At 32.1% G+C, this 14,842-nt stretch overlaps 3 protein-coding genes across 8 annotated transcripts; 2 read left to right on the top strand and 1 right to left on the bottom strand.

Annotated features, from left to right (window-relative positions):
• Positions 1–190: 190 nt before the first annotated feature.
• ACXD (Adenylyl cyclase X D) lies at positions 191–10,288 on the top strand. Of its 5 annotated transcripts, none has more exons than XM_089175896.1 (22): positions 221–1,521; positions 1,646–1,797; positions 2,058–2,921; positions 4,736–4,870; positions 4,966–5,186; positions 5,272–5,428; positions 5,507–5,656; positions 5,924–6,048; positions 6,146–6,393; positions 6,484–6,833; positions 7,083–7,360; positions 7,438–7,629; positions 7,716–7,890; positions 7,975–8,058; positions 8,139–8,237; positions 8,348–8,491; positions 8,582–8,677; positions 8,946–9,069; positions 9,183–9,392; positions 9,494–9,668; positions 9,749–9,884; positions 9,967–10,288. In XM_089175896.1, the coding sequence occupies exons 3-22, from the start codon at positions 2,640–2,642 to the stop codon at positions 10,129–10,131; spliced, it is 3,546 nt and encodes a 1,181-aa protein (XP_089032022.1). In that variant the 5' UTR covers positions 221–1,521; positions 1,646–1,797; positions 2,058–2,639; the 3' UTR covers positions 10,132–10,288. The 5 variants fall into 5 exon arrangements, 4 of the variants coding, with proteins under 4 accessions (XP_089032022.1, XP_015189281.1, XP_089032023.1 ...); XM_015333795.2 differs by having other exon boundaries at positions 221–1,527; XM_089175897.1 differs by having other exon boundaries at positions 225–1,527; positions 7,453–7,629.
• A 1,304-nt stretch (positions 10,289–11,592) lies between these two features.
• Ufd1-like (ubiquitin fusion-degradation 1-like) lies at positions 11,593–13,129 on the top strand. 2 transcript variants are annotated; one of them, XM_015333793.2, is made up of 4 exons: positions 11,593–11,734; positions 11,848–11,962; positions 12,071–12,774; positions 12,877–13,129. In XM_015333793.2, exons 1-4 carry the CDS (start codon positions 11,732–11,734, stop codon positions 12,943–12,945), a joined length of 891 nt encoding a protein of 296 aa, XP_015189279.1. In that variant the 5' UTR covers positions 11,593–11,731; the 3' UTR covers positions 12,946–13,129. The 2 variants fall into 2 exon arrangements, with proteins under 2 accessions (XP_015189279.1, XP_015189278.1); XM_015333792.2 differs by having other exon boundaries at positions 11,728–11,962.
• An 88-nt stretch (positions 13,130–13,217) lies between these two features.
• On the bottom strand, positions 13,218–14,657 carry Vps29 (vacuolar protein sorting 29). Its single transcript, XM_015333791.2, has 4 exons — positions 14,497–14,657; positions 14,077–14,268; positions 13,766–14,001; positions 13,218–13,621 (listed from the first exon to the last, which is right to left on the bottom strand). The coding sequence occupies exons 1-4, from the start codon at positions 14,497–14,499 to the stop codon at positions 13,504–13,506; spliced, it is 549 nt and encodes a 182-aa protein (XP_015189277.1). The 5' UTR covers positions 14,500–14,657; the 3' UTR covers positions 13,218–13,503.
• Between the last annotated feature and the right edge of the window lie 185 nt (positions 14,658–14,842).

Genomic DNA, 14,842 nt, shown 5'->3' with positions numbered 1-14,842 from the left:
TACAAATTGAAGTTGGTGAATACTTCCGATGAATAATACATTTTTGCCTTTGATTATTGCTGTTTCAAATTGAACAATTTCATTGTCCCACCATATATATATATATACTTCATTTTGAGATGCTATCGATTGTTTTTTATCAGAAACAGATAATTATTTCCTTTAGTTGATTTTTCGAAGTCAAATCGAAAGCATTTACTTGATGATACAAAACTTGAACGCTATCAAATAACTCCAAAGTGATGTTTATAATATGTGTTATTTAAGAAGGTGTTAAACAATCAACTATACTATAAAAATCTTCAGATCTGTCGAAGGAAAAATATTACAGTAAAAAGCGATCTCTCTATTAAATACATAAATTCTTACTTTAGCGAGAAAGATAAAGCAACCAGCAAGTTGCATCGACCGTCACGACGATCGATGACAACGATCGATGACAACGATCAATGACAATGATCAAACGTACAAAATGTCAAGAAATCATTCTAAGAAATATAAAACGTTCATCGCTTCGGAAAAAAGGAATATAATGAAAAATTTCATATCATATCGATTTGATCGATATCAAAAGTGTTCGTCGAGATTAGTCATCGCGGTGAACACGCGTCCTTGAAAAATCAGGCATGACTCGAATGAAAAAGACGTCACCTCGTAGGTGTACGTCGAGGACAATCGGAAATATAACGAGGTGATGAAGGACAAGGAGCAATGTATTATTATTACTTTAATCGTCATCATTCAATTCAATAGAAAACAAAAGTCTATAGTTAATCGTTAACGAATCAAACTAACAAGTTAGAAATCGGAGAAGAAGTACAATTTTTACGATATCATTTAAATGATTTCCAAACAATATGCCATAAAATATATTATTGAGGATACTGTTCAAAGAAAAAACAGTTGAAAGGAATAATATTATAACTGTTTTTCTAAAACAACTGAACAACTTTGCTTTGAAAGGAAATTAAAAAACCGTCGAAAGTACGGTGGGTAGTATCGACAATTAATCCAGTTAATATTTATTATACAAAGAAAAAAGACATAATAGATTATGCAAATGAAAACAACTTTTCATTGGAATGAATTAAATAGACGACAACTCTCCAATTGAAAAGATACAGGTATATACTAGCTAAAGAGAGTTGTCATTTGACAAGAAATTGTTCTGCCATCATAAAATCGTCGACCGTTCGTTCGTTCGTTCGTTCGTTTGTTCGTTCGTTTGTTCGTTCTTTCAGTTCACACCTGTCGTTGGACTTGTAAAGGCCACCGCACGAACGAGATATTGAGAGCTCTCACACATATTCCAGTGGAAAGTTTCGTTTGAACTAGAACGCTTGCTTAGTTTGCTCTTCGAGATACTCCGGAACGCATCCCAACGCAACTGTCTTTGCCTCTTTGTTTCGATCACGGATATATATATATTTATTATTATTATTATTATTTGCGTGACATTTGTGTAATCATTTGAAATATTTCTTCAACTCTTTTACAACCAAAGATTGGACGTTTGTAACGGTACAAGTAATTATTTCAAAGATATTGTTAGCTCTTACTGTAAAAAATAAGTAAAAAATAGTATCCTTTATGAAAACTCGATTAATTTGGTTTTTTTTTAATACTATTTTTTGCTTTTTTTCAGCCAAATAGGAAGTCCACTTTTGGAAGGTAAAAAGGGGGACCGGAAAGATACCGGAGAACATTATTCGTATTGTATCGTTCGCATACGAAGGAGAAACGAACAGGATGTAATAAGGATATCCGCATTGATTTGAAAGCTTCTCCTCTAACAAGGTAGTCATAGTTGTTCCAATGTTTAATAACACTTTCATTATGTCTATATGTATAATCTAATATATAAAATGCACACACGCTAAAAAGTCAATCGATTTGCGCGTCTAATTACAAATTATTCATATATTTGCATATTACCTTTTAAGAAATAATATTTGATTGTTGGTTATAATGGCAAGTACTTTCGCGTGTTAATATACATACGCACGTTAAAATACGAAATGAACGTTTAATAAAAGTATGATGAAATCTACCTACAGAGAAGATATATCCTACAGAATACGAAATTGAATGGAACACACTCGTTGGAAGGAGAAACACGTAACACGAATTACAGAAGCGAGAATGCTCATGGAGAAAGTGTGACATTCTGTAAGATAGAAGGACAGACACCGTGATAAAAGTTCCTTCGGAGGTGACCGAAAAGAAGCAAAACTGTTCAAAGGAAGATATCAAAATAATACTTTGTAATCGAAGAAATGAAAAAAATTATTTGACAAACAAGTTGAAAAATGTAAATGATGAAAATATGCAAAGGATGTAAAGGAGTGTTATCGTAGTAACACATTAGTTGCTAACCATAGGGGAACTTGAAAGCTTATTTAAAAGGGCGCAACTAGTTTCTCGAGTGGCCCATTTCTCTTATCGCGATAAACTTTGAAGAATCGGTCCGGTGTGTCCGGGGAAACAAAGTGGTGAAAAAAGTGGTGAAAAAAGTGTTGAAAGAACTAGGGTGAATCAAAAGTATTGCGATATTTGAACGCGATGAACGGAGAAATCTCGACGCCGCCGTCGTCGTCGTCGTCGTCGTCGTCGTCGTCGTCGGCGACGTCGGCGTCGATATGGTCGTCATCATCGTCAACATCTTTACCCTCCTCTATCATAATCTTTTCTTTATCCTTCTCCTTCTCTCACTTTTTTGCCACCATCTCTACTTTAACTACCACTACCAGTACTTGACTATTATCATCGTCTTCCGGCTGATCGCAAGAACACCTACGAGGAATAATAAAATGGACGTAGAACTGGTCACCCGAGCATCCTTGACCTCTCTTCAGAACGTCGACGATGGTCGTGTCGTTTCACCCAATAGCCTCGACGAGTGGACTTGGTCCAGTTTAAGAGTAAGTTACAAACACCTTCCCTTTCTCCTATAATACTTATTTTATTATTTACTTTATATAACAACGTTTATCAATTTCAACATATTTTAATAGCTTGCAAAATATCTAAGTAATTAATTCAAACGTTCACGAATATATCACAGTTTATTAACACATGTATATTTCAGATAATACGAGTAGAAATGTGTACAAATGGTTAGACCGAACAATAAAAAAAATGGAGAAACGCTGTTGTATAAATATCTAACACTCGACATCAATTCACCTGTTCGTTGCATTCGACAGAATATTTGTTCTATCTACCGAATTATTTGCAATTCGTAATTCGACGTAATTTGGCCCATTGGATCGCATATCATTTTAATCGAACCATAAAGTTACGTTGACACTATTAAGTAGCCGGAATTCATATCGCATTTTTCTCTTTTTTTGTTCTTTTTCATATTTTTGTTATTTGAAAAATATTAGTCGGAGAAAATGAGCGTGCGCACGTTGTTTACCTCGCCTATCACATCCGCGTATCAGTAAACGCATTCGATAACTCGCGATCAGCGCAACATGATACACGATTTACTGTATGTGTGTGCGTTTTTTTCATTAATTCTTTCATTCCTTTTTTTTTCTCTTACCTCTTCATTATCAAACAAACCTAGTTGATAGTACGGAAAAGAGACTTTTTTTTATTATTAGTAGAATTTAATCATCTCGACAAGTGTTAACACGATAACTTGTCTTTTTTATTGTTTTTTTTTTTTTTTTTTTTTTTTTACATCGTTAAACAATTCAATCATAGAAAGATGAAATTCGACGATAAAATTGAATCACGTTTCATTCTCAACCATCATAATTAATGGTTCTCAATCTTGATTGCTCCCAATTCTTCTATTCTACAATATAAATAACAATTATAGTTGACAATGACATCATTAAAGTTATCTATATTTAGCTTATTTGCAATTTCTTAAATAATACTAACGAACGAAAAGAAACAATATTATATATGGTATATTTAAAGATGTGTATATTTCATTGAAAAATATCTGACAAGTTGATGAGAGTTGTAATAAAAAAGTGTTAAATAAATAACTGTTAAAATTGAAGTTTTGGAGACAAGTGTTTAGGGGAGGTAGCGAGGTTCGAAGCTATTTGAAATTGAAGATCAATATCCCTGAACGGGTCGAGAGGCTCTCGGCAAGTAGCAGCAAATTATACGAAAACGCACGCGCGAGAAACGCAGAGAAAGAAGCTTTTCGTTCTACGTATATTCCTTGAAAATTCTACCAGAGTGTGGCAGAGCTTCGCGAACCGCGCTCCCGATTCGTCTGTCCTAAGAACAAAGAAAAAACACAAAAACGATCGATCCAAGATAGATTAATCGCCTTTTCTTATTTTCCAAAATCATCCTGCAAATATAGTAAAAAAAAAAAAAAATACCTACAATGTTCAATACGCGAGTGCTTCCAATCCAAGTTTCTTATCGATATGATTCATTTTCTTTTTAATCAAACAAGTCAATAGTTTATTATTTATTTACTGTATTGAAGAAAGAGAAAGGGAGAGCGAGAGGGAGAGAATTGAACTAATTTTTCTTCTAGTGCCATTCCATTTAAGAGGAATATCACAATTATATGTAATTATACAAAACGCAACAATTATACAAAAACGCAAAAGTATAAATGATTAGATTTCTTGTATATTATTCTTCTCGAGTTAAAAATTAAAGAGAGTTTATTGTAAAAATCAACACACTCCTCGACGACGAGTACTCGGTTTCTCGTTTAAAATCTTATCAGGATCTTTGATTTTATTTTCAGAAACAATTCAAATATAAAAACTTGGAAAAACTTTATACCATCTATCAAAGAAGACTCCAATATGGTTACTTATCCTTATTCGTATTGGTGGAAATAATTTTGGGATTTATCTATTGTTTAGTGTTAATCACGATGGTGAGTAAATGCTAAACAATCTAATCTAATTTCTCGCTCGAGTTGCACTTTGTTTTTTATTACCCATTTTTATTTATTCGTTCATTTCGGTGCAGGTAAACATCGAAAAATGCATTCCAGACGTGATAGTTCACAGTATCATAGGTGCATTACTTTGTCCCACCATAGCGCTATCATTCAGATCAAAAATCATTGCGAGAAATACGTATTTGCCGGTTATGCTCTCCTGTTTGGTAATTACGCTGTTGGTGATCGGTGATCTGATGGTACCACTTTATTACACTCTTTTATATACCGAGGATATACCACCTATACGGTAAACTAATTCTTTCTAACTCTTATATCCCCGTAAATAATGATAAATAAGTATGAAAAATAAATAGACTATATCTTTATTATAGACCTACGTATGCAACTCACACGTTACTAGCATGTTACGTCTTCCTACCATTGACAGAAAATCTACACGCATTTGTACTGGGGATTACAGCAACGATGTGTTACTTGGTCACTCTTTTGCTCATCACTTATAGGAATACACCTGATTACATTAGCAAAGTAACATTTCATCAAATTTATTTCTACTTAAAAAATGTCATTCGGATCGAAACAGAATCAGATATATTTGCATTTCAGATAACCATTGATGCTATTTATTACATTTGCGTTAACGGCCTGGGTCTTTACTTTAGATTTATGAATGAAGTCGTAATAAGACGATCATTCCTTGATCGTCGAAAATGTGTCGAAACAACGTTGAAACTTAATTATGAGAAAGATCAAGAGGTAATAATACAAATTGATAATATTATATTGAAATGTATAAAAATACGTTCTGGCGCGTTCTCTCTTCCTTTCTGAATATGTGCAACTCTGTATCGATAGCAAACTGCTAACAAACAAACAAACAAACAAACAAACAAACAAACAAACAAAAAGATCGTATAAGAGATGATGAAAAGCAATTTCAATAGAATACAGAAGGAAAAATCAATATAGTCGAAACAATATATATTAATATAAATGCATTTACGTTCTTTTACCTTTTTATAGGAACAACTCACACGTAGCATTCTTCCACAACATATAGCCGCAAGAATAAAAAAGGACTTTAGGGATATTTTTAAATTTATGGAAGAACATAAAAAGCCACCACCGAAAGGAGGAAGACCACGAAAGCAAGTTTCCAAGTTATTTTGAAAATGCCATTTATTATTATATAATAATAATATACTTTATATTGATATTATTTATCTTGATATTATTTGTTGGCAGTGATCTTTGCGTTGAAACGCACAATAACGTATCCATTTTATACGCCGACGTGGTCAATTTTTCTGGTTTGACTCTGTCATTACCAGTACGGAAACTAGTCGAAACTCTGAACGACTTGTTTGGCAGTTTCGACGAAGCATCAGAAAGGCATAACGTACTACGAATCAAGTTTTTAGGCGATTGCTATTATTGCGTGAGCGGTGTACCCACGCCAAACTCGCAACATGCCAAAAACTGCGTTGATTTAGGTAAACATGATGTGTTATGTTATGTTATTTATTCTAGCACTATTTTTCTCATCAACTTTTTTCTATAATACCTCCTTCCTTGTTGGACAGGCCTGGATATGATAAAAATAATCAAAGAAGTAAGAAGCAGGGTTCGTCGTGAAAGTGGTGTGGACGTTAACATGAGAATCGGTGTTCATTCGGGAAATATAATATCCGGAATTTTAGGCGCGAATAAATGGCAATACGACGTATGGTCGCGAGACGTTGTCATAGCGAATAAAATGGAACAAACTGGGAAACCTGGAAAGGTTCATGTTACTCAACAAACATTAGATCTCATTGATGCTACCGGTTACAATTGTGTACCGGTTGAAACGCTCAACGACGAAGTTCTTAATAAATATGGAATTCGTAGTTATTTAATTACACCCAGTGCGCCAGAATTATCATTGATGCAGGTATGTGTTTTTCAATGATAGATAACAACACCCGACACATAAGACATTACAATTGAATATATTACATATAAATATAATAAAAAAACAAAAAAACAAAAAAACAAAACGATTGCAAAGGATATTAAGATAATTACTGAAAGATATCAATCAATTGTTCTTCTAACTGACTGACAACAACTCTCTTCTATTTGACTAGGGTCAAATTTCGTTTGAACATTTCGTATCGTTGACAGGCGAACCTTGTTGCAGAACAGCGAGAACACCTTGACGGTAATTGCACCGGATACCTCGGCATCAAGCTATAAACATTACGTCAAATTCTTAACACCGGCAAGACCAAGTGTATCATCGAGTGCACGAAGACGATTAACCTCACCGAGTAACGATCACGCAGATGTCTTTGCCGGTAGTTACAGACGCAGAACTCACTTTATGGATTCTTGTTTGAGGGATTATCACTTGATGCTTAAAGCGGCAGACGCAGAAATGGAAGATGCAATTAAGCAGATGCCGCTTAGCAAATGGGAGTAAGTAAAACACAATTGATCTAAATTATTCATCATTAATATGCATGTTTGATATTGCATTATCTTTGTAAATGCAGCAAACGTGTTTCCAGGCAATGGACCAGATGGGAACATATCAATCCAATTTTCCTCAATTACAAACAATGGAATTGGGAGATACCATTTTTACGTGAACCAGATCCCTTGTTCAAATTCTTTGTCGCGTGCGCTGTATTTGTACTTTTTTTCATGGCTCTTATCTCTTTCGTACCAGCGATCACGCTATCAGAGTGCGTTACCTCCTGAAAAGTAATACTCTACAAATATAATCCATATACTTGATGGTAAATTTATATCAATTGATTCATTTTTACAGGTGGCATACCGGCACGGCCATAGGTTATACGATAGCTATGTTGTTTCTATTAACATTGATACCTCTTACATGGATGCATTTTGCGTGGAATCGTTACAAAGATCCACACGATGAAGGAAACGTTCCAAATCCTCGCAATAAATTGATATCTTTCTTGTATCAAACAAGCGTTAAGGTCAGCTACTAAATAAATACTATGTATAATATTTTCTTATTAAATTCGCTTACCACTTCTTCTTTTCTTCTTCTTTTCTATTAGGTTGTTTGGAGTGCATTGCTCAGGATAATTCTTTATCTGGTAATAACTATAATGTTAGCAGCATGCGCTATGTTCGACATGATTGTAAGTATTTTCAATGAAGTGATGAATAACCAACCAACCCCCACTGTAATATCATTTTACTCTTAACGATCACTTTTCAGTTCGAATGTCAAAACGTGGACCTATTGTCGAGCGATAATGTAACATCTAGTATAGCACAAGTGGGTGCTGCTAAACTTGAGTGTATTTCTACACCCTGGGTAAGATTATTTAGTAGGTAAACGATTAAATAAAGCATTATTATACATACATACATACATACAATTTAGCATCATTATTACTTTATACATTAATATTATCATTGCTTCAGCAAATGACGGAAACCTGTTCTTTGGCAATCCTTACAAGTTTCCTATTCTTGAGAGTGCATTACGTTCTCAAGTTACTGATAGGTATCGTAGTAGTAACATTTTATGCATGGAACGTTTGGATATACCGTAATAATATATTCCAGGTAATAATAATCTTTGTTAATTGTGTAATTGTGTTATTGTGTTATTGTTTCTACAGTTATTCTTCATACAATTTTGTATATTTTTGATAGTCAGGTGAAACATGGAATCCATATTTGGAGCCAAGAGTAGCACACATTTTAAGTGTTGTCTTTCTCACACTTTCACTGCATCTTATCGATCGTCAGGTGAATAATAAATCTGACTTCAAATCTATCTAACGCCTTTTCTCAAGCTATTCACTTTTATTGCATACCGATATTTTATTATAAATGCTGACCACAAATGTTTTCAAATCTAAATAAATATAAACTCTCGATAAGCACCAGCAACTAGACTCAATATATTGGTTTATAGGTTGAGAAACCTATAGGTAGAGAGATGATCTATCATGCCTTTTAACATAATAACTATAATAAATAAAAGCATGTTTCCTTTACATGAACATTTATTTAGGCAGAATACTTGAGCAGATTGGACTATCAATGGAAACGACAATTGACTTTGGAACAAGACGAAGCTTTTCATACACGAAATGCTAATAAATTATTACTTCGGAATATTTTACCAGAACATGTTGGTAAGTATTGGTGGTTATTATAATCTTCTATCTTCTATCTTCTATCTATATATATTATACTCTTTAGTCATTCTAAGTCTAATGATTCTTCTAATCATTTCCGCTTTTTCCAGCGGAATTTTACTTAAATATGGATAGAACAGAAGGAAATGAACCGTACCATCGAGCACACCGCAATGTTGCCGTAATGTTTGCATCCTTAACGGATTTATCGATCGACGAAAGTAACATCTTGATTGATCTCAACGACATCATATGCAAGTTCGATAAATTGTTATTCGAGCCGTATTACGTTGGTCGTATAGAGAAAATCAAAATCGCAGGTACTATTTATCAATGAAATATGATTAACATTTAAAACTTATAGTAACATACATACATACATACATACATACATACATAATCAAATATATTTAACGATTAGGAACAACATATATGGCGGCTTGTGGTCTTGAAGCGAGTCGTCGTGATTCTATGCACAGTGTAGAAAGTGAAGACAATTCTAGCAACAATGTAGTCAAAGTTATGGCAGAATTTGCAGCGCAAATGATGGTCGTCCTAGATAGAATCAATGCTGAATCTAATTCTAAACCATATAGGTACGTCTAATTGTATCTGTCATAAAAACGATAACGAATAATAATAAATAAATATCATCCTATATTTGATAAATCTATAGGTTGAGAATTGGCATATCGCATGGAGAAGTTTCAGCTGGTGTTGTCGGAGCTCAAAAACCTCTTTACGATATTTGGGGAGACGCCGTTAATATGGCATCAAGAATGGATACTACTGGATTGCCAGGCAAAATACAGGTTTCATTTGCGTATAAACTTGTTTCTAATTGAAAATGTAAAATGACTATTTTTGCTAATTGCTAACAGTTTATTGTTACAGGTAACTGCTGAAACTGCTAATGTATTAGAACAACAAGGTGTTAAATGTCATTTGCGCGGTGAAACATGGGTTAAACCAAAGGGATATGTCACGACATATTTCATAGGTATAGATGAAAGGAGGCAGCTTCAAAGAGCAGATTCCATAGAAGAAACTAGTCTCTAACCAATGAGTTAAATGAAATTATTTGATAGAATTCATTTATAGTGATTTTAATGTTCACTTCAATATTTGGGTACTTGAAGAATGAAATATCAAAAGCGCACAAAAAAACAAAAACAAAAAAATCATAATACACACAGTGGGACAAACACCAAAGAAAGCTCAGGAAGAATGAAACATAGCACAAATAATTAAACAATAGAGAACTTACTTTTGATTTTTATTTATATCAATTGATTGTGCAATTCCTCATCTCATTCTTTAAGTGGATTTCTACCATCTACCCCAATTATAGCTATTCTAAATGTTTAAACAAATCCTAACACATAAATAGTTTTACCTATTATTATTATTATTATTATTATTATTATTGTTTTGTTTCTTTATATTTATACATAATATTGTACAGTTACGTATCCTTTCGAAAGATCATATATTATCATGAAAGTAAGTAACTAATAATTAACAAAATGTACATTGAGAGAATTATCTCTTGATCTGCAAATGGTATTTTGATGCTAATTATTTTTCTAATCGTTAATATGATGGCATTTATCTATCGCTCTGTCGCTGAAATAATTTGAAAAATAATTGGAAGAAAAGAAAAAAAGGAACGATTTAATAACGATTGCGTTATTTAAACATAAGATACTATGTAGTTGTTGTTAAAGTGAAAAAAAGCTCATTGGCATAAATTATTTGTTAATTCATACTGCTGTAAAACATCTATGTCTTCTTATTTATTTGTCAGTGTGTGTAAGTTATATGTATGAATCATCAACGAGAACTGAAATAACATCTTTATTTTTTTCATCTTATTCAATGAATGTAATGACGAATGTTTACTTATTTACTTGTAAATATCCTTTGTATATATTTTTTAACTAACATGAGAAACACAGTGACCAATATGGTTAATTGACAATTTAAATAAAAATATTTATTAAAAAAAAAAAAAAAACAAAAACAAAAAAACAGGAATTACATTTTATTAAAACAAAATATCAAATGTGTAAAATATATAATAAATATATATTGACTAACTTGATAATTAGAATATATTCTAATATATGGCGAATGGAGGTGTCGTACTCAGGAACTACGGGAACAATGGTGGGCGTGGGATTTGCGGCCTATGCCAATTAATTAAAATCGAATTAGTATCGAATTAATATCGAATTAATATCGAATTAGTATCGAATTATAATCGAATTATAATCGAATTATAATCGGTAACACGGTCGGTAATGAAGAACCCTACGAAAAAATATGACCAGTTAATGAAATGTTATGTTCATTATTAGAACCCTAATTAATAACTCACTTGTGATAAAATCAAACTGTAATAATGAAAATCATCCCAAAAGCATTTAAAATTTAGTACGTTTGATGTGAAATTTCGGAATTTGTGTAAATTTACGTAACATGATTTAGATATTAGGAATAAAAATCGTCTGCTATGTGTATATATGTCTTATGTGACGACATTGAGACATCATTCATTTTCCTTGGATTAAGCAGTGACATTTAAATTGTTAATTTTCTGAAGAAAAGTTATTTGTCAATAGCTGTGAGACGGATCGCTGAAAGAAAAACTATAAAGATGGTAAAATAATGAAAAAGAAGGGTCGAATATTTAAAGAAGGCGTACATTGAATTCGACGGATTTTACTTTAAACAGAGGTTATATTGATCATCAGCATGACTTTCCACTTTCAGTTTGGGTTTAACATGTTTCCGGAGATTCCACGGCCCTTTAACACGCAGTACAAATGCTTCTCTGTCTCGATGCTACCAGGAATTTATAGGCAAGATGTGGAACGTGGTGGAAAAAGTTAGTCGGTGATGGATTTTGTTCTATTTGGATTGAATGTCATCAATTTCATGATGTCTTATACTAATGTCTATTGTGTCAATATTTCTTAATCATTTTTCTTTTTAGTAATTATGCCTCCATCAGCTCTAGAACAACTTACTAGATTAAATATTAATTATCCAATGTTGTTCAAATTAACGAATAAGAAAACTAATAGAATTACTCACTGCGGAGTATTAGAATTTGTAGCGGATGAAGGAAAAGTCTATTTGCCTTATTGGATGATGCACAATCTTCTTTTGGAAGAAGGAGAATTGTTAAACATTGAAAGTGTATCTCTTCCCATTGCCAAATTTTCACGTTTTCAGCCACAATCGGAAGACTTTTTAGATATTACTAATCCAAAAGCAGTATTAGAAAATGGTTTAAGAAGTTTTGCGTGTCTTACTACAGGAGATGTTATTGCAATAAAATATAATCAAAGAATATATGAGATGTGTGTATTAGAAACTAAACCTGGTCCAGCAGTTAGCATTATCGAATGCGATATGAATGTTGAATTTGCTCCACCTCTTGGATATAAAGAACCAGAAAGAGAAGCGAAAAACAATGAGACGGATGTAGATCCATCTGAATTAATGCCAACACCTACTGGTTTTGTACCATTTAAAGGACAAGGTAACAGATTAGATGGTAAAAAGCGTAAGGACTCGTCTCAACTTGATACGCTGACGAATAAAGTGGCCTATGTAAGAGGTATACCTGATTATGATTATAAAATAGGAACACTGAGGTTTCTAAGAAACATGAAGCCTATTAACAGCAAAGAAGTAAGTTTTATTTCATTTCTTCCTACGTATGACGTTTCATATTTTTTTTTTTTTTTTTTTTTTTTTCATTATTATAATAACTCTATTAATAACTCTTTATAGGTAAAAGAGCAAGACGAATTCAAAGCATTCACTGGAGAAGGCTTCTCCCTTAGAAAGTCAAGAAAATGATAATGCAAGAAAATTCTAAATAAATATTTCTATTGTAATTCGATCACTTGGTCACGATCATTTATCATTATAATATTATGTATGTTATCCTTAAAATGTATTTGTTAGTATAATCACCCGTTGACAGTATACTTCTATCTTTGTACCCCTTAAGTCAACAAAAAAACATTTTTTAAATTTATAATATTGTTCTTTATAATGTTGAACCTGTTAAACAGTATAAGTAATACTTATATAATATAAAATGCATGAAATATATTAAAAACAAAATATACATATATATATATATATATTTGTATAATTTTAAAACAGCTTTTTTTTTACAATAAATGTATAATATATTTTTCAGAGTTTTGCAGAATTTCTTAAATATTTCGATCAAATACAAATCTACGTATGACGTACAAATGTATGATTCTCAATCTTACGATATTCAAATACGAGTGTAAAGTTCAATATAAACCATATTTTTTCTACTATACTTGATCAAGCAATCGTCGCTAATGATTTCATTTCACTTTGATAATTAATTCATTTTTATACAATCATAGATAGTACTTAACTCTTTTTATATTCGATCCTCTCTACTTTGACATCATCTCCAACTAACTGATATACATAGGTTACAACTGTGGAACTTTGTATATCCATTAAAACAAAAGATGGAATGACAGATCTGTAAATGATTTAATAGCAAGGTGTCAATATTTACAAATATTAACATATTAAAGATCGATAAATAATAAGTAATTCAATCTTTGTCACCAATCATGTAACTTTTTTTTCAAATATATTATAATTTAACAAGATTAGAGCTTACGTATCCAAGGGATTATATGCTCCCGTTGCTGATCCAGGATTAATGTAAAATTTATTTTCATGCTCATAAGCTTCAAATTTATGAGTATGACCCGATATTAAAATATCAACATCCAATTGTCTTTGAATCAAGGCTAAGGCTTCCGGATCTCCCCACGGTACAACTTGATGACCATGTGATAATCCTATTCTAAATTGTCCAACGGTAACAACCTTTTGTTCTGGATAATTTAAATTCTGCAATATAATCAAAATAAGGTATTAATATGATAGCCAAGTTGAATGAAAATGGTTAGAAAAAGAAATGCATACCTCGTCAAAATCTCCTCGTACTACATGTACATCGCTGGCCAGCGTTTTTAAATAATCATATGATTCTTTTGTACAAAGATTACCTGTACATAATATATGTTGTATTCTACCTGGTACTAAAAGCTTTTTAAATTTACTTGGAAGACTACTACACCTATGTGGAATGTGCAGATCTCCCAATACTAAAACAAGCTGTACAAACAATGTTAAATTATTGTAGCATAAATAGACATTATTTTCTTTCAATTCTTATTTATTTATTAATTAATAATAATAATATGTTTAATATGTTAATATGATTAAGATAGTAAGAGATAGAGAGATAGATATACAATAAATAATAAACTGGTTTTATGGTACTATGGAATATAACAAATTTAGAGGTTAAGACATTATTGATTAATCAATATATGATCTCACCATGATTCTATTGTGGTAAAGTTTTTATAAAAGTACACTTATTAACAGATGCCTTTTAACGTACTGCATTTATTAACAACTAATAAAACGTTATAATAAACTGTCAAACTAAGCTTATGGGTGTAGTTGACAATGACATGCAACGATGTCTCGATTTTTCATTTCGATTAACTTCGATTAATTTCGATTAATCGAACATTGAAAATATAGCCTTGCTTACTAATACTAAAGAGTCGAACGTTTATTTTATTAACTAATGAGTAGTGATTGTTTCGAATAAATTTTGAAATTAATCAAAGCAATAAAGGAATACAATATTACCAACACGAAAGATACAATTTGCGAT

This window comes from Polistes dominula, unplaced genomic scaffold, assembly GCF_049000335.1.
Source record: "Polistes dominula isolate Pdom_NZ unplaced genomic scaffold, Pdom_raw_medaka contig_19, whole genome shotgun sequence".
NCBI classification, from domain to species: Eukaryota; Metazoa; Arthropoda; class Insecta; order Hymenoptera; family Vespidae; genus Polistes; species Polistes dominula.
The sequence above is the reverse complement of the archived record's forward strand: the minus strand, read 5'-3'. Positions and strand labels throughout refer to the sequence as shown.